Here is a 25,528-nt window from a genome sequence, read left to right on the forward strand (position 1 = left end):
GGCTGGCAGGCTGGTGGAGATCTAGAGGAAAAGGATGTCATGCAATCCAGCAAAAACTGCTTGCAAAATCAGAGTTGCACCGTTTAAATCAGCTTAGTAGCTACAGTAAATGAAACTGCTAAATGAAGAGAGACAATGCAAGACATTAAGGCTTTAAGGAGTAAAGTGAAATAAATCCCTCAAAGAAGAAATAATTAATTCAATCACAATACATTCTGAGACACTTACCTCTTTTTTTACAAAGTGTAAATACAGTTTATTATGTAATAATCACCGCGGTCTAAATCTAGCACAACTAAGTGAATAACTGTAACTTTAGCTTCTTTAACAACTAGTAAAGAGACCTAAAACTACATCATTACAATAAATGCAAAGACAAAATATAAAGTGCTGCAGAGAAAATCCACAAAGAGGCACATGTAGATGGTGCAGGCTATTAAGCAACTTATTAAAGAAAGTGATAAGCATGAGGGCTTTAAAAAAGCATGAGGGGCTTTAAATGAAATGGATTTGGTGTAAAAACACAGATTCTTACGCCATTTCGCTGTCCAGGATCGGGGTGCATCTAACAGAGTTACACATGAAAATAAAACTGTTATACATTAACATTTTTACCTTGTTTTTGGATTGTCTCAGCATGAATACTATCTAATGTTTTGTTAGGCAACAGCCTCCATTTTAATAACCAAGACAGCATTTATTTTTCTGGCAGGTTTTTTGGCTAAGAACTTCCAAACAAAACTTTTTTTTTATGCACGTGTTTTGTTTTATCTAAACCTGCCTAAACAAAGTACAAAAGTAATTTTCAGGAGAGTTATATGACATTAAAAAAAGCCTTTTAATCAGTGGTGTCAGGAGCAATAAAACAGCCACACAAAATTAGATTAGTAAACACTCCAGCTTCTTGTAAACCCAAACAAATGAATGACAGTAGACACGTGTTATTGAAAGCAAACACCCAAAGCACAATCAAATAGCACTGGTAGTTTAACTTTATTATACAGAATCTGAAAAATGTAAGGTAAGAAAATAGAAGTAATAGAAAGGAATAACTGTATATATTTTTTTCATGTTGCTTCTGCCAACCTTAATGAAGTTCATCTTATTCATCAGGGTAACTGATTTATTTGGGGCATTGTAATTCCACATTAGACTGAGTGAGAATAATTAGCTTTGCTAACGAAGTAGCCATAATTTCTGCAGCTCTGAAAAACAAAAATGTTTTCATATTTCTTTGGGTGGAAATCTAAAACATCAAATAAAGTTGTTGAATCGATGAACATAGCTAATAAAGGTGTAGGCACAAGACAAATACTGCATGTGTGAAGGAAGATGATCTTGCATTTCTAATTGAACTTTGGTTACAATCTAACTAAAACTTAAAGCCAGTTAGACTTAAATCAAAATGAAAAAATATGGACAGATGACTTTACCAGGGACAAAATTTACGAGGTTTAAATATCCTTTGATATTTATTAGACTGTTAAATATCAAAAAACTCATCAAAGTGGCAGAAACAATATGACATGAAAGGGAGGAAACGGTTAAGATTTTTTTTTAAAGTTGATTAAACAAATAATTAAATAAATACATACTTTTCTCTGTAGGAACCATGAGAGAGACAGTTTATATAATTAGCATAATCAAAACAGACAAATCAACAACAATTTAAATAAACAAGTACGTTTAAATTATTACAGAAAATAATTGGGGGGGTTCAGATTCTCAATGGAAATTATTCCTGACACTGGGGGAAAAAAACTAAACAAGAAAAAGACTGAAAATTAATTAATTTAATGGCACGTTCCTTACCTGAGCAAGTTTCATCATCATGTGAGCAAAGACATGTAGAAAGCCCACAACAGCGTCCCACAATCTGCTGTGGGCCAGAGATTGTTGGTTCCCAGTACAGGGACCCTGAAAGTTAACACACACATTGGGAAATGAAGATAATATTCAAAAAAATTTTACAAATTTGGAAGACATCATTTTTTCTTTGTAACCAAACCAAATATTTTAAAAAGTCTAAAAAGTCTGGTTTTGGGAACAAAACTGTGTTTTGAAGAAAGCAGGAATACAAAACCTTTAGAATTTCTTCTAAAAAGTCCAATTACTCTGTAATGTACAAAGTTTAGATCTGACGGGGGTTCTTCACTTAACCACTTTCTGGAGGGCCGTGGCAGTAGAACCTTATTTGGAATATCCCTGAGAAATCCTTAATCTTAATCTTCCATTAAGATTTCTTATCGTTCATGCAGCAAGATTTTTACCTGGATGTACTCAGTCAGGCTGTTGAAGACCTGCTTGGCCACAGTCATTGCTTTGGAGAAATTCCTCTTACCAGGCTCATCAATTATGTCTTTTCCTGAGTAGTACCAGTAAAAGTCACTAATCGACTCCTGCATGCAGGAAGAGGAGGAAGAACATGATGTTAGCAAGTTTATAACAATTTCAGTTATGCTTAAGTAAAGAAAAAAAATCTCTTGAAATAGATCCAAGGGTTCTGGATGATTCTTGGTTAACTCTAAAAAACCCTTAAAAATATCAGAAGCTAACTGTAATATCAAATTTTTATGATATAATGGACTCATATTAAGACTCTTCTCTTTTTGAGCACCTAGAAGTCATTAATAAGAAAAAATTCAAAAGCTTTATTGTATATAAGGTACTAATCCTCAGTCTTACCAAGATCAGGGTAAGTACTGTATATCTGACTGACCTGGAGTCGAAGAAGGTAGTCCACAGTGCAGATGATGACATTTATAGTAGTTGTGCTGCCTGTCTGAGTTCTTAAGTAGTTCTGAAAATCTGAGGAGAAAAGGAAACGAAAATGAACTGAATTGTCAAAATTAAATAAGTCTACTTTTTTCAGACAGAAAAATTCAGACAGTGCTGACTTTCAAACCCATCAGAGCATTAACTGTTAAAAAACTGCTATATAGAGTGTCCCAAATCATTCAAAATTAAAAGAATGATATCTCAAAAAGCTTTGCACAATTTAAAGAGGCCCAGTGAGAATCCAAGTGATGGTATAAGTTTAAAAAAACTAAACCCTTCACAACAAAAACCAAAGTCCAAAATTCTTAAAAAGAATGAATGCAAAAGTGCACAATGAAATAATTAAATCCATGGTTAATAAAAACTGCTTCACAACATCTAACCAAGTCCAAAATGCTGTTGAGGAGGTAGGCGTATCATTGCCAAAGTCTACAATTCAGAAATGCTTTCATGAGTGGAAATACAGACGTTTTACAACATGGTGCAAACAACTGGTTACACTCCAGGACAGGAAAGTCAGATTGGAGGTTACCAGAAAATGTCAGAAATGCATAGTTCTATAAAAAATATCTGGATTGAGGAAACCATTATCAACTTGTACCAGGATGATGGGAAGTCAAAAGTATAGAGAAGAAAAGAAACCGCACACATTATCTGTCAAACATGGTGGAAGCAGTGTTACGTCAAGAGCTTGTATGGCTGCCAGTGGAACTGGGTCACTAGTGTTTATTGATGATGTGACTGCTGACTGAAGCAGGAGGATGAGATCTCAAGCTTACAGGGCTATATTCCCCACTCATATTCAGCCGAATGCTGCAAAAGCAATCAGACCGTGCTTCACAATGCACATGATAAAGACTCAAAGTATGCTGAAAATTTCATTTATGAAATACAAAACTTAATGCATAAGGTCTAAAAACTGAAGTACAACTGAAGGTGGCAGCACTCTGCTTGGTGGAAGACCACTAAATACAGCCATGGTGTCTGGTAAATAGACTTGTTTTATTCAATACAGCCATGACTTACCGTTATTGTGGCCCTCACAAAGAAGTTGAAGGAAGCGGAAGAGGTCACATGTAAATTCATCGTCTGCCATCACTTTCTCATCTAGGATGAATAACAAAAGGCATGCTAATTAATCTGTGTGACAGCAGGTTTCCACAGTGCCAGTACAGAGTATACATGAAGTCCTTTTATTCTGTCAGAATACAGTGGTAAACACAGGATTATGTATATTAAAAGTAAAGGTTGATGCTATAGTGGAAGTAAAAGAAAATGCTAGGGTACCTTTACCTCACGTTTATTTAACATTTTAATGTTCTTATGTACAACTTTGCATTGTATCCTTTTTGACTTGATCTATTTGACTCTACCTTGCAGAAGCTGTAGATAAAGATTCAGACCATTTTTCTTTCTATATAGTTTTAATATGAAAATAAAAGTAAAAAATGCACCACGAGATCAAAATATCCAATCATTTTGTCTTCGTACAGGAAAATATAAACACAAATGATTTTTTCAAATGAGCAATTATAGACAGATATTTAGTATTCAGGTCAGTTTACCTACATTAAGTGCACTCATCAAATAGTTAAATATTGTAAACCAAATTTATATTGTTCATCTACACATTTAACACTGCTGGATTTAGATTTGATTAGCATTAAAACTTAAACAGTAAGCACAAATGTTATTTATAGGAATAGGTCATGACTGGACATTATTTAATGTCACATTATTTAATGGTTGTGAAAATGAGATTCATGTTTGAATTTGAAGAGCCTGTGACTGTGATGGAAGGTACACAAATGTGTATTACAAACCCCTTCAACATTTTTTAACACAAAAAATCTGCACAACTCAGATGAACAAGAAGTGTCAGCCACATCACACTGTAGTGGACAATACACAAAAAATCACAAAATAACAGAAAAATACAGCTGAAAAAACAGGACATGGATACTGATGGTAAACACATAAAGACAGATATAACTTCCACAGCACACCATCATGCAGTACAGATCTACTGAACTCTGTAAACTCCTGTTAGCTATCAGCTTGGATGTTGGGGGAAAATCAGGGGGAATGCAGGAAAATGCACTTTAATACCCACTTTTGTCCGTATTTTCGAAGGAACTGAGAAGACTTTCATAATTTCTTTGCAATAGAATCTAACCTAAACATTGCACCTTGCTACAAATACTGCAAAAATATCAATTTCACAGTTCTCTAATAGCATGCTATCAGGTAAAACGGTTTATTTCCAAAAGATGCACAAGCATGCTTCGATTTAATCATGAATGAACAACAACAAAACATAACAAAGCCATGAGGGGGATGCCAGGTTTTTCTTAAAACAACAGTCATGGACACATGCCTCGGGAGAAATATGTTATCATTGTGACTGATGTTAAATATTCCCATAAGTGTACCAAGCAAAGTGGTAGCAATAAAGTCAGAAGGCTATCAGAACAAAATACATTAAAGGTATATGATGCAGCAACAGCTGGAACTTTAAAAAGACTTCATTACTTGTTTCTTACCAGTTTGAACTATCACATCATATCATATGCTGTGCACAAGCAGAGAAGGAATGATGTGCAAAAATATGTACAAATAGACGCTAAAACAGGGAGATACTCAAGGACTGAGATTCTACTGAGCTGCCTTTGGTTGTTGCACTTCTTACTATACTCTATTGTGGACTGCCTCGTTGAGCCCTTTTAACAACAAGCACAGTTAAACATTATGACTTGATATTTCATAAACAATGCTCCGATACCGATGAAGTAAAGCAAATCAAAATGGAAATTATCAGAGGTTAACCTGGCCATTTACATAGTTTGTGAAGATCAGCCCGGAACAGGAGATGCAAACAAACTACATTTAAATTACGGAAATAAGAGCGACGCAGAGCATAAAAAGTTCCTACACTTTAGCTTCTAGCACAATTTATGAATGAAATACGAAGAAATAGGAAGATAAGACGATCACATTTCATTCCCATTGATCTATACTGAGACTGAGATTGATGGAGTTACAGTAGATCTGTCATAAAACACTCAAGGAGGAAAATTAAACTCCACAGCCACTTCAATGAATACAATGAATAAATATATCAACATATTGTAATATACCACTGACCAAATGACTCTAAAGCTTAATTTTACTGGGTCCTTGAGTGTGAAATGAAATGCATATTAAGTTCACAGCAAGGAAAAGACTAGTCAAAAGAAGAAGAGCTACAAGGGACAGAAAGGACAGAAAGGAGGGGGAGAAAGAAAGAAAAATATATGACAGCAAAGTTTCATTTACCACGTTCTAGCTTCTTATCTTTGAACCGCGAGAGCAGCAAATTGATGCGTAGGAAGGAGATAGGCATGAGGAGTAAAGAGTTGAAACGGGCAAAGTGAACAAGATGTAGGGAAGAGAAAAACAAAGAGACGAAGTGAGTCCAGAATTCTCATGACTGTCAGCGAATGATAAACAGTTTCATACATTAACAGTCAAAATGCTCCGACTAACACACGTGTGTCGTGACTCCTTGACTCTGGACACATGAAAAGATAACTGTACCAGGCATACACATACAGGCACACACAGACACACACAAATGCATACACTAAAGACTGACACTAGGAAAATATTACATTATATCACAAAACAAAGGAGGAGAACAAAGATGCAGATGTTTGTATGCATTGCATGTTGAGTTTGTGAGTGACCATTAAAAGCTGTCGACCGTACTCACTGGTGCCTTCTTCTGAAACCATCCCAAGTCCCTCAGCCTTGTTCTGTCTCTCAAAAGCGTTCAAGTCCAAAACACTGTTAACAGCAAACATTTAATCAGCTTAAAAAGTACAAAAACTTGTATATCCCCTCTAAAAACACGACGTAACCACAACTATATTACAGACCTGCAGGTCTGCATCAGAGACTGAACGCTAAGGAAGAACCCCACATCCTTTTTATCCTTCAGATAGTCCAGCATCCTCTGCACACAGATGACAAGAGCATGATGACAACAACGCTCTAATGAAGATCTCAAGATGTAGACAGGCAGTAAAATAAAGTTTCTTAAATCTTTTTAGCCTATAGACATAAATATATCATACTCATGAAGGCTCTTTACCTGCTGTACATCACTGTTGCCTCCATTGAGGATGGAGATTCCCAGTTTGAGTGTAGAAGAAACCATGGCTCCAGGTTCACCTGAAACAAGCAGATACCGCTCGTACAACAACTTGACCCAACTATTAATAGCAAAGCTGGATTCTCTCTGCCAAGATAACAACAGATGAAATGGTAGGAAAGATCGCCTACAGTTTTTTATGGCAGGGGAGTTGAATAAGTCTGAGGGAGAATGAGCTGTGCTGCCTCTACAGCATAAAATGAAGTGGGTGCGATGGGTTGTCCATGACGGACAGCAGTTCATTCAGTGAGCTCCTATCCCCCAAAACTACCACTATGTTACTATGTGTCTGTGTGCAGATCCAATGTGCAGCAGCTACCTTTACAGGCGCTGATCATCTGCAGCACCATCTCTGCAGCACCACGGTTGTGCAGACGGGACTGCTGGTACAAGAGCCTCTGTTTCTCCATCTCCTTTTCCTGTGCAGCAGAGTAGCAAGAAAACAGCTGTAACCCTGTCAACAGAGACTGCACTGCCCCCCGCACTTACACACACACACGTACAGGCACACAAAAAACACACACATCCTGATAATCTTATCCTATTTATAATTTGCTATTGTATTTGCTATACCATTGGTCCTGATGTTAACCAGAGCTGCTGGTTAATAATTCGTGTTATATGTACGTAACACAACTTTTTACACTTTTATTTATTTTATCACCTATGAAAAAGCTTCTCTTAATGTTTCTTTCTGTTAAGCTCAGTTAAGTGAGCAGATTCTCAGTGTTTCCATCAGATAGTGGCCAATTTTTTTCAGTAAATGCTACACTAAACTATTCTTTTCAAGTGTTGAGTGAACTTGTAAAAAAAAAAAACAAGCTGTTTTAGTGTTAGAAATACTTGGGACTCTTAAAGACACATACAATTCTCTTCCAATGTAACACAGTATGCATTAGTGTTGGAGACAGTTATTCCAGTTTATGATATCTAACACAGGTGCAAACATTCAATTGCAGCAATCATTTCATCCCAGATTGTAACTCACACTTCACACATTCTTCTTATGAAGCAACATCAGTTGTTGGAGTAAAACAGCATGCAACCCCTGCTTCCAACAGAACAGCTTAGGGTTGTTCTACTTCACAGCCTAAACTTATATTTTATGCTACCTGGAGTAGCCTGTCTGTATGTAAAGCTTGTCTGCTTTTTAGATAAACTATAAGACCCTAAACTGAAACTGAGGAAAAGTTGCTTGCTTGACTAAATATTTTCAACATTTGTAGTTTGGAGTTGTCACAATAAAATACAACCAACCAGGTATAATAACAGAATAACATTTAAAAAGACTGTCTGTGAAGGTTCTCAGTCATCCAGGTCATCGTAGTTTAAGTCTAAGGAGCTTGGAAAGAAAAACGTCTGGACTTCTTTAAGTTGCTTGTAGACGTTCCTTCTAAACACAAACTTAACATAGTATATGCTGTACAGCAGGGGTGCCCAATCCCAGTCCTCAAGAGCTACTGTCCTGCAGCTTTTAGATGCATCCCTACTCCAACACAGCTGAATCAAATGGTTTGATTACCTCTTCTGTATGCCACCAAGTTTGGCAAAGGCCTGATAACAAGCCATTCATTTGATTCAGGTGTGTCTGACCAAGGATGCATCTAAAAGCTGTAGGACGGTAGCTCTCGAGGACTGGGATTGGGCACCCCTGCTGTACAGTGTAGCGAGGAATGCTCAGACCTCTACATTGGAGAGACCAAACAGCTATTTCATAAACGCATGGCACAACATAGAAGAGCCACCTCCACGGGACAAGACTCGGTGGTCCATCTGCATCTAAAGGACAAAGGTCACTCCTTTGAGGATGCCAATGTTCACATTTTTGACAGAGAAGACAGATGGTTTGAAAGAGGAGTAAAAGAAGCCACTATGTCCACTGTGAACAGCCATCTTTGAACAGACGCGGTGGCTTACAACACCAACTGTCTGCCATCTATAATCCAGTTTTGAGTTCCCTCCCCAGACGCCTTAACGCCCACTCACATCCTGGGCCATCTGACCTCAGGAAACACATGATAGGGTGGGGCCAGGTTTCACTATGAGCTCACCCGAAACCTTGGCTGATTGTGACCTACAACCGTTTTCACACCTTGGCTTGTGTGATTAGGTAGAGGATCATTAGGGGGTCCATTGTCACTCTGGCGGGACACTCCCACAGGGCTTAAATCTGGGACTCTCCACCATTTGACCTTAAAACTGAAAAAGCTTTTCGGATGAGAGGTGAAACATCCTCAAGAAACTTAAAGAAGTCCAGACGCTTTTCTTTCCAAGCTCCTTAGATTAAAAAAAGACTGTTCTCTTCAATAAAATACTTATCTGTGAAAATATTTACTCTGAAAAAGGCTGATTGATTATGAACACCATTTAGTTATACAGCAGCAGTCTTTGTCAAATTGTCAAATCACCTGTCACCCTTCAGATTTATTTGAGTTAGCTTAACAAAGGTATGTGATGATATTTTAAAACTACTGAACAAAATAACTATGATTAGACAAACAAATGAGTCTGCACATCTGCAGACAGTGCATACTGTTTAATATAACATATTAAGATTAAAGTGAACAAAAAAAACACAAACTTTAATGCTGCATAATGCAGTATTCTAACTCACGCTATTCAGGCTATACTGCACTATACTTCACTGTTTTATATTATTCTGTGGCACAGTACAAATACTATAATAATAGCAGGTAATGAACAACCATCCTGTTGACAAAAGAGGTTACATTTGACCCACCCACTGCACACCATGCACAGACCCCCACCCAAAGCACCCAAACCTCTACCTAACCCTCCCTCCGCCCCCCTCCCTCGTGAGCCTGAAGTGTTTTAAAAACATGAATGCACTTTTCTCTGGTTACAGAGATTCTGCTCAGCACAAGAGTATGAATAGAAAGAATGGAAAGAAACTGTGTGTGTATGAATGAATGTCTATGTGAATGTAGCTGTTGTAGTGTATGCTCGCATGAGTGTGTTTGGGCTTGGGCCAGTATGTGCACGGCTGACTGTGCAGGCTTTTACTGTATTCTTGGTGAGCACAGAGAGGGAAACTTGTTAGCGCTGTCCAATTCAAAGGAAAGACAAACAAAAATCAATTAGTTGTCAGTTGTTAGAACTCAAACTATAGTTTTCAGGTGAGTCTATATGGGTGAACACAGTCAAATTAGCAGGTGATTACATGAGGTGTGAGTCAGAAAAGGGTGGTGCATGTCTAGAAGACACTGACCACAAACTCTGAGACTTGCACAGGGGACCCGTTAGGGATCCTGTGATATGGTTTAATTAATCGCCATTATCGCTTTCTTACTAAATTAAGTCTAAAAGGGGCAACATCACAATTTACGTATCAGGTTCCAAAAGGAACAGAAATTCTGTTTATCTGAAAGAAAATGGAAAAATTAACATAGCAAAAGCAATAAATCACTAATAGCTAGTACAGACTCACTTGTCTGTCTTCACCTGGGTTTTATTTTGAATTCTTTAGCTGCCATCATCTCTACACTCGAGTCATGCAATTTAGAAAAAAAAAAAACGAAACAAAAAAACATTCTTTCAGAATATTGATCCCGACTGGTGTGCAGAGTCCAGGAAAGGCATGCACAGGTCAGTCCACCACAACAGGAAATAGACACGTGGTGTGAGTTAACGAAAGGAAGACAGAAAGGGAAAAAAAGAGAAATGTAGCAAGAGTGGGGTGGGGGGGATGTGCCGAGTGTGATGTCATGGTGTAGTCACTCAGTGCGTAGGGAGCTGCTTCTCCGCTGACTCCCCTGCCTCCCTTCCCCTGGTCCCCCCATACCATCTCTGTCTGTCGCACCTCAAAGGATGGCTCCTCCCCCTCCTGTTCTCCCCCTTCGTCCTCCTCACCAATGTGGCAGCTCTGAAGGCAGCAGACAGAATATCGGTGAATTATTCTCTTCTGAAGTTCAGCTTCAATATCTATTCCCATTGGTGTTTTACAGGTCTTACCTTTGCCATAATATCAGCATATGACATATAGAGATGGTCAACATCAAGTTTACTGTAAACAAATAACACAGAGCAGGAATCAGTAAGTGTCACTGAGGAACAGGTCAGAGAACTGAGCCAGAGGAAGAAAGATGCTCTTACAGCTTTTCTGTAAGAGCTGTGCGGCTGAAATGAAGAATCAGCTGATGAAGGGGGTCAGGCTTCGTCTCAGTCTCCTCTTCCTCTTCCTCCTCCTCCTCCATGGCTTTCTAATCGTTAATAGATAGGATAAAACATGACAGACTCTTTGTATAAAGAATAGGCAATATGCAAGTAATGAAACATTAATGAAAGTGTAACTTACTGATAAGTCATCAATCATCTTGTCTTCAAATGAGTAACCCTCGGTTTCTAACCAGTTGCGTTTGTATGCATCCAAGAACATGTTGGTTACCCTGTGCCTGCAAACAATGAAAGATCACTGATAATTAGGGATAACTGAGATAATTAGGTATAATGCCTCATAAAGCCTTATGATTTTATTGTCGATCATGTTTTGAATAAGTATGCTGTTAATCATTACGTGGTGATGTTGTACAGAGGCGTCATCCTGAAACAGGCCACCACAGCTCTGCGACGTTGTTTAGACAGCAGCTTGTGCCAAACCATTTTCTTTGACTTGAAGGGATGTTCAGTCTAATGTACAAAAAAAATAATTAACTTGGAAAATGTCTCTCTTTTCTTAAGCTCTTTATTGCCTGTTGGGTTATACTCATAGGATCAGAGATTAGGACTTTTTAAACAGAGAGCCGCTTCCAGACCTTCTTTTATTGCGGATGCCTGGTTGTACTCACCACTTCAATGTGGTAAAGGACAGCAGACACCTCTTGTACTCTTTTCACCACCTTCTCCGGATCATCGGCATCTTCTGCTTTTCCAGACATCTCTTTATAAAGAGACATCTGCCAGCGCATTGCTGGGTCCTCCACCTAAAATATAACACGTCAATATGTATAATGAACAGAATGAATAGATTTATACAGGAATGTGTTTATTATCTTCTTTCAGTTAGTAAAGAAATAAAAAGTCTGCCCACCTTGCCTTGCAGATGCAGGTTGTTGTGCAAGAATTCCCTCACCTCTTCATCTGTGTCTTTCTACGAGTTAAAGAAACCAAGATTTGGAGGACATTTACAATCCTATAGTTTAGTAATTAACAGCATGCAGCCTCTAAACAAATTTGGGAATGACAAAAGTAACAGAGTTATATGACTGTGGAAAAATTATTATTATTATATACTACCCATTTTGTGTCAAAATGTATGCTAACAAAGAAGCAGCACTTTTGCACTATAGAAATTTAAAGTGCTCAATTCAACAAATCAATCTATGAAGCAAGTTTTGCCCAAAGAAATCACATTAACAAGCACATCAAAGTACCAGCGAGTATCTGATCTTGGCAAGGTTGATGAGTTCCTGGTCTGCAGGAGAGCACATATTGAGGCCGATGGGAAGCATCTTCTTTAGCGCTGCTACAATAAGGGAGGTCTGCACGGAGTAGCGGTCCCCCCGTCGCTTCTTCTTGGTACGCTCCTGCTCTGAGCCGCCGGACTACAGAGAGATCAAACTGATTGAACACTTTCTATTCCATGAAACAACTACATGGCACCAATAAAAAATCCCTTTTCAGAAAATGGTTTGTGGCATTTAAGGCTTTTGAGAATATTTAACAACTAAACAACTGATATTTTCTTTCAGTAACTTTTTCATGTCATGTCATGTGCTTCATTGCTGCACCAGCAACAGGTGTTACACACAATGCAGCTTCACTGTTAGTACTGCAGTGGCCGGACAGGGCACATCCTGTCCATTGGACAACACAGAGAACAGCACATGGGGTCAGCTCCATCGCCGTGGAGCTCTTCTCACACACTCCTATCCAGAGGCTGACAATGCTCATTACTGTCTGTTGTCTGGCCTCACAGCACCCTCTCTGCCCTTAGTGTGCATGCTTGGTGTGTGTGTGTGTATGTGGGTGAAAGACACTCTACGGGCTTTGAGAGTTATTGTGATGATCAGGAAACAGAAGCTCACTACAGTAATGCCCATCTGATAGCCAAGGAGAAGAGGTTCTACTTGCACCAACCACGTAAAACATCAAACAGTGATTAGGTTTATTTAACAATTTAATGGTGTCAATGAACATGACATGAAGTAACGAGTCCAGTTAGTAAATATGATGACAGTTTTCTGGTGATGTAGTGAGAGCTAGCTTAAATTCCTGCAAAAGATCCAGCGACTGACATTTGCTACTGGTGGACCGAGCAACAGCAGAGAATGGACTTTTGGTTTAAGCAGCTACTGAAAAGAGAAGAGTCCCCCAGCGCAGGAATCTCTGACACAAAAGCTGAAAAAAAACCCCAAGCGTCAGTGACACAAGTTTTAACATCACAGTAGCACGGGCTCCATAACTGTATCCAACAAGGATCATCGAAAGGCAAACTATTTACTGGTCAAAGAAAAACAGGGTGATGGTACTCGGCTGCAGGAGTGCACACACCAAATTATATACACTACTGCTCTGCCGAGCACCATGAAACCTTTCACACCACTGTGATCTACAGCAAAGAGCTTTCATCAAGCTGCTCCGGACCCCTACTCACACATATACAGACACACACATAAAAGCATATGTTTGCAACACGTTCACACTCACATTCTTTACTCCTAAAAAACCATCACTAACATATATATATATATGTATAATATAATCTCACACTTTATTCATACACTCATAGATGTGTAGTGAAAACTCTCCTAAGAGGAAAAACCCTGTTTGTGTGTCTGTATACGTGTGAATATTGGGATCTGTCTATTAGCAGTTGATGAAATGCCTCCGCAAACTCAGGGTGCCATGCGATCAGCACAGCTCTCGTGCACAAACACGGTCTAACCTCTCCATCTCCGGCCTAGTGGCCCAGCGTCCAACCCCGACACAGGATATATATGGAAAAAGAAACAGTTAGCAACACTACTACTACTACACTATATACTGCCACTTACACAGACCTGGAAAAAAAGGATATTAATATTTATGTAACAGCCCATCAGTCTTCTTGTAGAAACTTATTTGTGAAATGACTGAAAATGAATACTTACAGAATAATCATAAAGCTACAGCAACTTAAAGAAAAACAATGAAATAACAGCTGAGAAAACACCAAGAGGGGCTTCCTGTTACTTTTCTCTGCTTGTAATGGGTGGTGTTAGTGAAACATTAATTATTAGAGTTTAGTTTCTTAATGTGTTATGACTCAAGATATGGAAGTAGGTGAATCAAACATCTAAGGAACAGGCAATGTTTTACTTTTACATTTCAGACAGTACCTTGCTCATCTTGCTCTTACTGTCAGCAGTCAGGAAGGACATGTTGTTGATCTCATTCATCACCACGAAGTTCTGCTCCTCCCTCTTAAAGTTCTGCAATATATAACACAATAAAGATGCTAAACGAGAGACGGGAAAAATCCATTCACATATGAAAATGTCAGAAAACAGAAGACTTACGTGGGATTTGGACCAGAAAATGAAGACCTCGCCCACCATCCTGAAAAGCTCCTCTGCATCTGGGTCTGGACAAGTCAGCCACCTTGCCCTACAGACACAGGCAGCAATAGATAGTTCTTGAATGTGAATCATAGCCAAGAATCTTTCTGTTGGCAAACAAAAGGGTGAAATAAAGTGGAACTTTCTTTTAAAACCTTGAATTATTGTTCCTCTTGAGTTTCCTGTTCTAGTGTTCATATTTTGAATTTATTATTTCTTGTAGGTTTAGTTCCCTGGTGTCTTCCCTCTGCCTCAATAACAACATTGTGCCTCATTGCAAAACAAAAAAGCGTCATATTATGCTCCCCTAAATTTCAAATTCCATCAAACAAGAAAACTGAAGCAGAAATGTGTTTCATATCAAGGTGCTGCTAATCTCAGCTACCTGTTGTTGTCCACATAGCGAATGAGCAAAGGGTAGAGAGCATACAAGTCCCGACAGAGTACAGCAAACTCATCTCGAATGGTCCCGTTTTCACTGTCCACCTCTGTTTTGCCCTCCATGCGCAGATGATCCTCCTCTGCCACCACCTTTGCTGCACGCTTCTTCAGCTTTTCCATGGTTGGGATAAAGTGGGATTTAAGCATCTCTGGTTTAGCCCTGCTGACAATGGGCTGAGCAAACACTGGACAAGGCACAAAACATTTGCCAGTTATCTCCAAATAATAGTTGTGTAACATGTGAAAATGTAGTTGTTTACACATTATTATATGCTGCAATACTATAGGTGTGTGCCACGTGACATTATTTTGGCTTATTGTAAATCCTCTGGTCACTAACCTGCTAATCTTTTCATCCAAGAGGCTTCATCTATACCCAGGTTGTTAACCACAATCTTCATGATGCTACCCAGCAGCTGGTTGAGTTGCTCGGAGGTGACGGCGGTGCAGAGTTGGCCATCCTGCTCGGGGAAGCTCTCTGGGCCTCTCTCCCACCAGCGGGGGAGATAGTTACACAGCATGGGCAAGGTGATCTCAATCACATGGGGCATTTCTGTGTAGCGAGCTCCAGACTCAGCCAGGTCATGGATCTCTTTCATCAAAATCTCCAGTTCTGGGATGTCAGGACACAGCTCTTCTACTTGATTGGGAAGACCAAGAACTGAGCAGGGAGAGAAAAGACGAGTGAAATCACGGACAAGAAAAATAATTCAGCATGAACACTATCTAACAGTTTGAAGCATGTAAAATGAATCATAAAGGTAAAAGAAGACAGCAAAACTCACTCGCTCTCTCTCTAGGAGTCTTGGTTGTGTAAACAGAAAATGAGTTGAATTCATTTAGCACTGGTTCAAGAAAGGCTACCGGCATAGCAGCTGCTAAGTGGGCCAAACACTCGCCAAGAGCTGGTCGCTGTCTGCAAAGGAAGGAAAAAACATGCATACTCATAAGATGTCTATATGAAATAACACATGCAAAATCAACCTTTGAAAGAATACATGCACATAACGAAAAATAAATGTTTCTTGTTATGATATCTGATATATAATGAAAAAAGTAAAACTAGTTCCAGGCTTTTTTTTTTTAGGCCATGTCTCTACTCACTTCTCCACATGTGGAGTCTTCACAGTGCCCAAAGAGTAGATACTGCACATTAGACGATAGCAGGATATCTGCAAGTCGTCCACTGAGAACGTCGAGAAGAGACTTTGAGTTGGTCCAGAGGAACAAGTCATTAATGGTTAAATTAAAGGAGAAAAGCATTTTGCTTACACATGACATCATCACCAAACTGGTGTTGGGCAATGTGGTCAAACAGTGAAGTGAGGACTGGCAGCAGGGCAGTGGTGGTGTAGTTGATATTCTGTGCGACACCCTTAACCTGTAAAAAACACACAAATACAGGTTTTAGTTCACAAGAAAAACATGAACGTGTTTAGTGAGCAGAAAAAAGAAAACCCTCCCTGACCTGGTTTCGACTGGACACCTTGCCCAGTTTCAGATTCTCAACCATCTTCTCAATGTCATCCGCAGCACTCTCAAAGAACTGACGCAGGCCGGCTTTAACAATCTCAGGGCCTGATTTCATAACAGTCCTTAAAAAATACACAGAGAAAAAGTTAGTAAAAAAAAATCTCAGACAGTTTGTTTCTTCTTTCTCTTTGCTTGTTGAAGCGATACGGATGTTTTATGTTTTATACCTGGCATCCAGTGATCGTGAGAGAATGTGCAGGCAGTTTACCACTGCAGGTGCATCCGTTCCTGAAAACATAACAAAAAAGGTGCATTGTCAGTGTTATCCTTCAGCTCTACAAGAGCACAAATTACTGCAAATGCCAGATTTAGCTCTAAACCGGGTATACAGTCTCTGAATTTGTTGGGAAACATTGAGCAAACTCACAATTACATTACAACGGTAAAGTCTGAATCTTCTGAATCACAAATGTTAAATACATAGCTGCAACAACAATAATTATTATTTAAGAAAAGAGCATAAAAGTTGTTAAAAACAGTTTCTTAAGTGTAATGCCACCATCACAGAGTTTTATTTAGGCAAGTTTAAAGTGGAAGATCATATTGTGCTGGTGAGACAAGCTCACCTCTCCACTGGCCATGTAACAATGACAGTCTACTTAAGAGATATGGTGGTGAAGGGGAGTAAAATGACAACAAAGCATTCATTGTCTCGTATAAGCCAGGATGATAACACACGACAAAGCTGCAGTACAGTACCACGGGTGGATATCTGATGCCATCACAGACACTCATGCTAACTTTGTGGATACCTTGTAAATCAAAGACATTACAGCAAACATTAAAGCCAAGCAAAAGCTGAGCTAAATACAGAGAAGAGAAGAACTGGTAAGTTAGGAGGAGGTAATGATGATTTATTAGTTTGATTAGTATGTAAAGTAAAGGTAGGGAGGAGGAAGAAGCAAAAAATAAAATGCTGTAATAAAGAGAGAAATTACACAGGAAAACAAATACAGAGATGGTGACAGTGCATGACATCATGCAATTTCCTTACCAAAAAGAGATACTCTGTGCCTCACCAAAGCAGCCAACTTACAGAAGATACTGAGGTAGGAGGAGAAAAGAGGAAGGGAGAGAGGAAGGGAGTATAGTAAGGGGAAACAAGGCAGGAAAAATGTTTGAAGTACACATAAAGCAAAAGGAAAGTAAAGGAGATCATGGATATCACACAACAGGAGAAAGATGGAGGGACATGGAAGGAGAGGACAGATACTATCACACTGTCCTAGAAGGAAAGGAAATGCTAAACTTTTCAGGACACATAATTCAAGGTACGATTGATTTTTTTTTTTAATATATGGTTTTATGACACATACCTTGCAATCATCTCCTTCTCTTTATTCGAGGAATGTCCTCCACTGCCCAATACTTTGGCAGGAGTGGAGAGAAAGTACAGGCAGTGGTTCTTAAAGTACTGATTTACCAGCGGCAAGAGGATCTATAAAAAATAACCCAGGATAAAATATTCATTATGCCAATAATGGCAATAAATAGTATCTGCTTAGTAAAGCTACAGAAAAAAGTCAAATAAAAGGCCTTTCTCAAAATCACAAATTGCGGCAATTTTTTCAGTCCCTACAAACTTCAGCACAGGATTCTGTTACAACCATCATCCTCTGACATCCACGAAAAAAACCCAAGTAAATAAAGAAGCTCACCTTGGCAAAGAATTTGATTTCTTGTTCGTGTGGTGACTTTTCCACTCTACCGCTGCTAACTACAGCCTCTGTTCGAAAAAAATAATAACAAAATAATAATGAAACCACTTCTGACTTTATTTCTGGTCTAAACAGCAGTGCACACAGTATAAGTACAAAAATCATCCACGTCTTCAATCACAGTACCAAGATGAGCGATGAATTCCTGGGCAATGTCCATCCATTTAAGAAGCTTCTGAAGGAACCCATAGGCAAAACGCTTCTCAATGGAGGAAATGTCCTGTTCCATATCCTTTAGACCCCTAGGAGTGGAAAAAAGATGGAGTAAATATGAAAGTAACTGAAAGAGAAAAACAGATAGCTCTAATCTTAAACTCTGAGAGCTCCAGCATACCTCGTCACAGCGTATCCATTAAGCTGGAGGAACTTGAGCAGGTCCTGGGCTTTCTCCCTGTCTCTGGCCTTCTCCTTAGCCGTCAATGTGTCATAAGGCACGAGCAAAGGATGAGTACCACCACCTAGCAAGGGCACAAGTCATTTTTTAAATCAGCATATCATTAAAAAGAAAACTCCCAGTTTTAATGTAATAAAAACTACTCTTGCCTTTGGACTGTAGCTCCAACTTCTTCTTCCTGCCCCAGGTGTTGTGATAGTTTTCTGCTAGCTGTTCAGCCATAGACTATGTAGAAAGAAAAAAAATATTATTCTACCTAGTTCTTTAAAGGTATGTGAGAGACTTTTGTGACCTATATATGCTGGGAAAATCTGACCAAACTAGACATACTTGCAGCTCTCTGGAGAGGGCCATTCCTGAGATGTCTATTGGCTGAGGGCTGTATCCGTGACTCGGATCATAAGTGGCCTGAAGACAATTGAAAAAAAGACCTTATGTGTAACAGTGTCCATGTGAAGTTTTTACTGAGTTTCTGAGTAAAAGGAGACTTCTTTCATTTCACCATTGTTTCCCCAATTTAATTAGGCAAAGAGAAAATTCATTTTGCATGATCCACGAATGTTCTGTTTTTACACTTATGTAAAAACCTTGCGATCCTATATGGACAAACAGGAAAAACAGTAACATTTTTTTAGTATTTTGAATGTTTTTTACTCCTCTCTCTTTTACCTGAGCAGTTTGAGAGATTTTGCGCGTGGTGGTGGTGGCGGCGGCCTTTTTCTCGACTTCTCCTTCTCCATCCCTTGCTTTCTCTATGGTCCACTCCCATGCCAGCATAGCTTTGATGGATTCTTTAATGGGCCAACGATAAATCTCCTTGTCCTGAGAAAAGAAGGTAGAGGGCTTTACAATTAACAACTAAGCTATACTATGAATGCCCATAACAATAATCATGCAAAAATAGTCAAAAGGTCCATGGGTAATGAATACTAATTAAGAAGATCTGGCATCCTCATATTTAATGGAACACGGGGTTACTACAAAAGGTTAGATACAATTAAGTGTTCAGAATTTCAAGCTTCAGACTAAAACAAGTGAAAAATCATTACCTTTTCAGAGAATGTTTTGTATGGCCGGAGCATCGGGTGAGTCTTAGCATTCTCATCTAGCACCTCTCCATACGTCCAGTTGTTCTGAATCTGAAAAATGATTTAAGCAATTATTACAAACAATACTTTTAAAAAAACATTATTGCTTACATTGTTCCCTTATTACTGACCTTTTCAAACGCCCATTTATCATGAGTGTGTTCTGCATACTTGTTGATGAAAGGATCCAGTCTCTCTGGGATGATAGTGCTGAAAATTCAGTGATATTTACAGTTATTCAAATAATCTGATATCTAAACTTAACTTCAGAATGCCAATATGACTTTATAGAAATTACAGTGTAATTTTATGTAAGATGTTTATATGTGCCTTTTCAGTTACATTGATAACTGCACTTGAAGCTTTGAGCAAAGTTGAGTTCTTAAACACTTAAACACACACACCACACTCCACAGGATGCACTCAGAAGCTGTCCTACAGTTTCACAAGTACATTGTACACTCTGCACTGGTCACTTCTTTCTTATTAGTATTTAAACAAATAGAAACGTTACTTCGTGCAATACTGTATTAACTGCCACTCAAAATTTTGTACTGTTCAGTTTGCACTGCTGTTCACTCCTGCCACTTTATCTCATGTGCAATATCCCATTTACCCCCCCACCCCCCACCCCAAATACATGTCTATGGTCACATTCCTATTTAAGATTTATTTTATCTATTCACAAGTGTGTACATATATATATATATATACATACATACATATAAACATATATACATATATATTTAGTCTATTAACTACTATATTTTATAAACATTTTGCTCTTACTATTTTTTACATACTATACTGCTGAGTGACTGTGTGCTGCTCGTCAAATACATTTCATTGCAATGTTGATCCTGTGCTAACTTCCATCCATCCATCCATCCATCCTCATCCGCTTTATCCGAAGTCGGGTCGCGGGGGCAGCAGCCTAAGCAGAGAAGCCCAGACCTCCCTCTCCCCAGCCACCTCCTCCAGCTCATCCGGGGGAACACCAAGGCGTTCCCAGGCCAGCCGAGAGATATAATCTCTCCAGCGCGTCCTGGGTCTGCCCCGGGGCCTCCTCCCGGTGGGACATGCCCGAACACCTCACCCAGGAGGCGCCCAGGGGCATCCTTGTCAGATGCCCGAACCACCTCAACTGGCTCCTTTCGATGTGGAGGAGCAGCGGCTCTACTCTGAGCCCCTCCCGGATGGCCGAACTTCTCACCCTATCTCTAAGGGAGAGGCCAGCCACCCTTCGGAGGAAATCTGTTTTGCTGGAGACATCACACGACGTGTGATGCTACTTGCTATTGAATGTTTTAGCCATTTTCATGGTGGACGAATTTTATATTTATGCAGTTGTACTGCATAACTGTGCTAACTTGCATATGACAAATAAAACTGAAACTGAAACTGGAAACAAGCTTTCAAAAATCTGTTCAAATATGTAATTATAACTATACATCACTGACAAGGTACATGTTGACTCTCTTCCAAAAGCAATAAAGCTCTAAAATAACATCACACAGTCTTTCTTTTAGTTCTCACTTGGTGGTCTCTACTGGTTTTGGATCAAAGTTGCCTTCAGCATCCACAGAGGCCTTTTTCTCAGTGTGAGAGGAGTAGCTGGCATCCACATAGTCAGGGGGGATGGCTCCAGCTATAGCACAGAGGCAGGGCATGGCAATCTTGAAGAGCTCTGCATCAAATTTCTAGAATTTAAATTCATATTAGAGAAGCCAAGTTAGTAATTCCTTAACTTAAACGATGTGCACTTATGGAAGGTTAACAACATCTCCCACCTTATGTGCCAACGATTCGAAGATTCCCCAAAAGAGTTTTCGAGAAAGATGCAGCTCCTCCTCAGAAGTCACCCCAAAGTTCGCCCATCCATTTGGCAAGCAGTAGTACTTCCAACAGCGCTCATAGTGATTGGTCAGCAGCTGAAGCAATTCAATTAATATGTGATATAAAAATTAGATTATATAAACAAACAAACACAACACAGTTATACAGAAGACTCACCTTGAGAGGCATCTTTGCATATTCATTGAGGATGGGTACATCAAACACCAGCCGTCTAAGCAAATGCTGCAGCATAGAGGGTCGAAGGTATCTGTGGATGTCACCGTAAGTTTAAAACTCTTTGAAAAGGCATGTTTCATCATTCACTTCAAAGTTTGTAATTTGTTGTGAATTTGCTGTTATCATTAGATCTTTCTTGTAAAAGAGATAATGTCTCGAAAACCTCCCCAGCCTGAATAAAGGTTAAACAAATAGAAAATAAAGACTTCCTTTTCGGAGTTATTCAGCTTGCCAAATTAGCGTTTGCTATACAGAGAGGGTTTTTTTAAATACTGACTTGCAGAGGGACATGAGACACTCCTCTATAACATCCCTCTGAGCCTTGGTAAGGGCTCGGCCACGAGACAGGCGATAAATTGTGTGGAGCATGGAGTCGATCATGATGGCTCGGTGGTCTGTTCCAGCAAACAATGGAGCACACTTTGTAAGAAGAGGGAGAACAGCCGAACAGAGGTAGCGGTTCAGAGCCAAGGCCATTTCAGTTGTGCTGAATGCCACCTACAATCAGAGAAGACAAAAAACTGCTTATACTCACTGCAATACAGGACAGACAGATACATTATCTATATCAAAGGGAATCTATAGCAAATTACATCAATATGCAGACTTTGTACTGAAATCTAGAATTTACAGAAGGAAATTTTATCTGTTGGGTCTGTGCCTTTTTTTTCTCACCGTATCCAGAGAAGCTGCAGCTCTCATGTCAGGCAAGAAGCCAACCTCAAGCACATGAAGCAGGAAGTCCTGGTTATCAATACCGTACACTCTGTCGAGGAAGAGCACCATGGAGGCCTTGTGGTCTGGCACAAAACTGGCAGACATCTTGGGCTCAATAATCTGGCCATCTGTGGTTTAGACAGCAAAAAAAACCTTTATGAAGTAGGATGCCACATTTAGTAAATTATTAAAAAACATCCATATATCAGCACAACTTTTTATCCAACCTTTGCCATATGCTGGAATCTGCACAGGTAAGCTGATTACCCCCACCAGGTCCTCTATAGGCACCAGAGACCTCAGGATGGCCCTGATTCTTAGAGCTTCGCCTTTACCCGCTTGGATCAGCTACAAATAAAAAAAATGTAAGTCGTGCTATATGAAACTAACTAATCAAACACCCACAGATCCACTCTTCCTGGAGGTTTGAGGGATAGAAATATGTTAAAAGCTGCTCTACTTACATGCATCTCTGGGGCACAGCGACCCAGCAGATCAATGAGAGCCGAGTAAAAGGACATGATGGCATTTCCCAGATGCACACGGTTCTCCTCGTGCTGTTCCTCACCACCAAACCTGCCAATCCAGATAACATTATTTTCTATAAGAAAATGTGTTGCGCTGCTGTGAAACTACACAGTGACTTGTCTAAGCTGTTATTTGCTGTTATTTTGTCAACAAAAATCTGTTTCACTGCCACTGCGCCAGCCCTTACATGAAGCGCCTGTCTTTCTTAACAGTGGGCCCATCTCTTGCCGGATCCTCTGATATCTTGATGGCCTCCTCCATTGCAGCCAGGAGGCCATTACCACCCTCTCCTCTCAGGGCTGGGCCAAAGCATTCAGGGCGACGGATGAGCAGACGCACCACAACGGTGGCATTCTCTTCCACGCTCTCTCCTAAGGGGAGGAGGTTGTAGGAGGAGGTAAATATTAGTGGCGACTACTTACAAATCTCATCATTATATGTCAATCAAAGCCCACCATTAACGAAGACAGCAAAGCGGAGGAAATCCAGGTATCTCTCTCCGCCACAAGGATTCCAGCCAATGTCAGGGTAGCCCTTAGACAAGAGCATTGGACACATCTGCAGTCCACAGCCTGCCAAGTAAGTCACCACCTACATCGTGTGAGTAACAAAAGGAGAGACTATCAGATAACAGTTCCACTATAGCCTTTTTTAAAAACGTTTTTTCTCTCTAACCATTTCCAGGTCCTGCTCTTGTAAAGCCAAGGCCAGCTCGTTATTGTCAATACAGGAGGCTGCAGCCACATCCAGGGGTGTGGATCCACGCATGCCTACATAGAAATATAATCTGTGAGTTTATTCATTCATCACCTGGTATAAAGATTCTAGCACATTAAAATTCATTTAGAAACTTTTTACCTGCATGCTTCAGTGAACTAAATTTTATTGTAATTGTTTCATGATTATTCAAAATAAAAAACATTTAAAAATAAAATCTGTCCATAATAAGCCATATACAGTATACAGTAAACAGTGTAACAGGGGACTCACCCAAGCCGATGCCGCTGTTCTGTAACAGGTAGCTCAGATGGTCAAACATAGAACGCTGGTTCTGTCGGCTGATACGGCAGAAGTAACACAGGAAACGACAGCAGCTGGTCACCATTTGGGGGAATCGAATCTCCTGGGCAAAAAAAACAAAAAACATTTTTCTCAGATGCATAATGTCTGAGGTGTGCTTTGTTATAAATGGCAGGCCTGGAAAGTGAAAGACTTGAAGAAATCACAGTTACCTTCGAATCTCCTCCTCCACCTAACACGTTGACCATCACTTCCATCACAGTCTCATGCATACCCAGAGCTCTCATCAGATTGGGGTGTTGGTAGAACACCTTGTTATTCATGATATTTCTGAAAAAAACAACAGAAGCCATATATCAGTGGTACATTACTTAAAAAAATAACATCCCATGTTCTATTATTATAACTCAAAATGTAACAAACTAACTCTAAATTCAAAAAGTATACACTATTTATCCCCCACACCAACCCAATGCTCTGGATCATAAGCCGCTCCTCTTCAGGACCCATCTGGACGATGAGCAGTGATCGGATCTGCCCCAAACACTCAAGTAGTTCCATGGTGTCCTGAACGGACACGGCATTGATGGCATATGCTTTGGGCAGTGCTCGGATCAGCTCGCCAAGACCGTCGTACTGTCGGTGTAGAAGGCTGAACATCAGGCGCACCAGCTCAGGGTTCTGAACGAAAGACTCCTGAGCCCAGTGGATCATGGTGTGGGAGATCAGCTCCTGAAGGGTGCCTGGGTGTAATGAAGGAAGAGCCTGTTATAAACTCAGTTTAACTCTTACCCTAAAACTTCAGTTCAGTTCAGTTCAGTTCATTTTTATTTCAAACATTTCAAACATGTGTCTTCGCAATCATTATAAAATATCATTTCATTATTTGTTTGAAAACTAAAAAGAAAATGCAGATCGGGTCCTTCAACTGTTTCACAGGTAAGTGTTAATCTTACTGGGTTTTGGTTCTTCCTCCACCTCTGGCTTTTCCTCCTCCTCCTTCTTCTTACGGAGGCTTTTAACCTTGTCTACCAGACTAAGAAGTCTGCCCCTCAGTGAAGTGTCCACCTCCTCCTCCTCTGGTTCCTCCTCAATATGTATGCCTATAAAAATGTGACAACAGTATTAAACACCCATAAACAGCTTTTCACACCTGAAGAAATTCGTAATTACACAGAAATGCTCACCACAGTGAAGCAAGAGGTCTTTGTGGAATTCTGCCAGTGTTTCCCGCACGTCCTCAGGAACTGGAGAATCTTCATCCTCTTGATGTTTGAAGTTCGTTAGCATAAGAACCTTAACAGAGAGCATATTATAGCAACTATATCAGGATATTTTGTGTGTCTTTTGCTATAAATATGGTTTGTTTTGCTGTTGTCTGAACAGCACATGGGAAACTTAACAGTTTATCATCAGGTCTCAAGAACTAATGAATAATTCATCAAGTACAGGGCTTGTACTTAATGATTAGAATTAATCTTTAAATCCTG

At 39.7% G+C, this 25,528-nt stretch overlaps 1 protein-coding gene across 1 annotated transcript in view; it reads right to left on the minus strand.

Moving 5' to 3' along the window:
* The window catches only part of ryr1b (ryanodine receptor 1b (skeletal)), a 64,181-nt gene that overhangs the window by 8,471 nt on the left and 30,182 nt on the right, over positions 1-25,528 (minus strand). The window contains exons 38-89 of the mRNA XM_039597950.1: positions 25,226-25,334; positions 24,995-25,141; positions 24,508-24,781; positions 24,251-24,368; positions 24,009-24,141; positions 23,694-23,788; positions 23,474-23,609; positions 23,206-23,389; positions 22,955-23,066; positions 22,718-22,838; positions 22,449-22,618; positions 22,051-22,271; positions 21,714-21,804; positions 21,491-21,631; positions 21,237-21,400; positions 19,832-19,910; positions 19,662-19,751; positions 19,282-19,434; positions 18,943-19,020; positions 18,762-18,837; positions 18,553-18,676; positions 18,345-18,460; positions 18,159-18,226; positions 17,817-17,938; positions 17,495-17,544; positions 16,668-16,728; positions 16,436-16,562; positions 16,240-16,348; positions 16,072-16,153; positions 15,753-15,883; positions 15,308-15,628; positions 14,912-15,152; positions 14,488-14,575; positions 14,308-14,400; positions 13,875-13,889; positions 12,361-12,531; positions 12,018-12,077; positions 11,776-11,910; positions 11,505-11,617; positions 11,286-11,382; positions 11,084-11,190; positions 10,943-10,994; positions 10,773-10,853; positions 7,290-7,389; positions 6,911-6,990; positions 6,696-6,772; positions 6,530-6,603; positions 6,094-6,111; positions 3,805-3,885; positions 2,720-2,808; positions 2,271-2,399; positions 1,813-1,917 (exon numbers count right to left, since the gene is read on the minus strand). Coding sequence (XP_039453884.1) covers positions 1,813-1,917; positions 2,271-2,399; positions 2,720-2,808; positions 3,805-3,885; positions 6,094-6,111; positions 6,530-6,603; positions 6,696-6,772; positions 6,911-6,990; positions 7,290-7,389; positions 10,773-10,853; positions 10,943-10,994; positions 11,084-11,190; positions 11,286-11,382; positions 11,505-11,617; positions 11,776-11,910; positions 12,018-12,077; positions 12,361-12,531; positions 13,875-13,889; positions 14,308-14,400; positions 14,488-14,575; positions 14,912-15,152; positions 15,308-15,628; positions 15,753-15,883; positions 16,072-16,153; positions 16,240-16,348; positions 16,436-16,562; positions 16,668-16,728; positions 17,495-17,544; positions 17,817-17,938; positions 18,159-18,226; positions 18,345-18,460; positions 18,553-18,676; positions 18,762-18,837; positions 18,943-19,020; positions 19,282-19,434; positions 19,662-19,751; positions 19,832-19,910; positions 21,237-21,400; positions 21,491-21,631; positions 21,714-21,804; positions 22,051-22,271; positions 22,449-22,618; positions 22,718-22,838; positions 22,955-23,066; positions 23,206-23,389; positions 23,474-23,609; positions 23,694-23,788; positions 24,009-24,141; positions 24,251-24,368; positions 24,508-24,781; positions 24,995-25,141; positions 25,226-25,334 — 6,009 coding nt within the window. The remainder of the gene's footprint in view (positions 1-1,812; positions 1,918-2,270; positions 2,400-2,719; positions 2,809-3,804; positions 3,886-6,093; positions 6,112-6,529; positions 6,604-6,695; positions 6,773-6,910; positions 6,991-7,289; positions 7,390-10,772; positions 10,854-10,942; positions 10,995-11,083; positions 11,191-11,285; positions 11,383-11,504; positions 11,618-11,775; positions 11,911-12,017; positions 12,078-12,360; positions 12,532-13,874; positions 13,890-14,307; positions 14,401-14,487; positions 14,576-14,911; positions 15,153-15,307; positions 15,629-15,752; positions 15,884-16,071; positions 16,154-16,239; positions 16,349-16,435; positions 16,563-16,667; positions 16,729-17,494; positions 17,545-17,816; positions 17,939-18,158; positions 18,227-18,344; positions 18,461-18,552; positions 18,677-18,761; positions 18,838-18,942; positions 19,021-19,281; positions 19,435-19,661; positions 19,752-19,831; positions 19,911-21,236; positions 21,401-21,490; positions 21,632-21,713; positions 21,805-22,050; positions 22,272-22,448; positions 22,619-22,717; positions 22,839-22,954; positions 23,067-23,205; positions 23,390-23,473; positions 23,610-23,693; positions 23,789-24,008; positions 24,142-24,250; positions 24,369-24,507; positions 24,782-24,994; positions 25,142-25,225; positions 25,335-25,528) is intronic.

The sequence above is a fragment of the Oreochromis aureus genome, linkage group 14 (assembly GCF_013358895.1).
Source record: "Oreochromis aureus strain Israel breed Guangdong linkage group 14, ZZ_aureus, whole genome shotgun sequence".
Classification (NCBI taxonomy): Eukaryota; Metazoa; Chordata; class Actinopteri; order Cichliformes; family Cichlidae; genus Oreochromis; species Oreochromis aureus.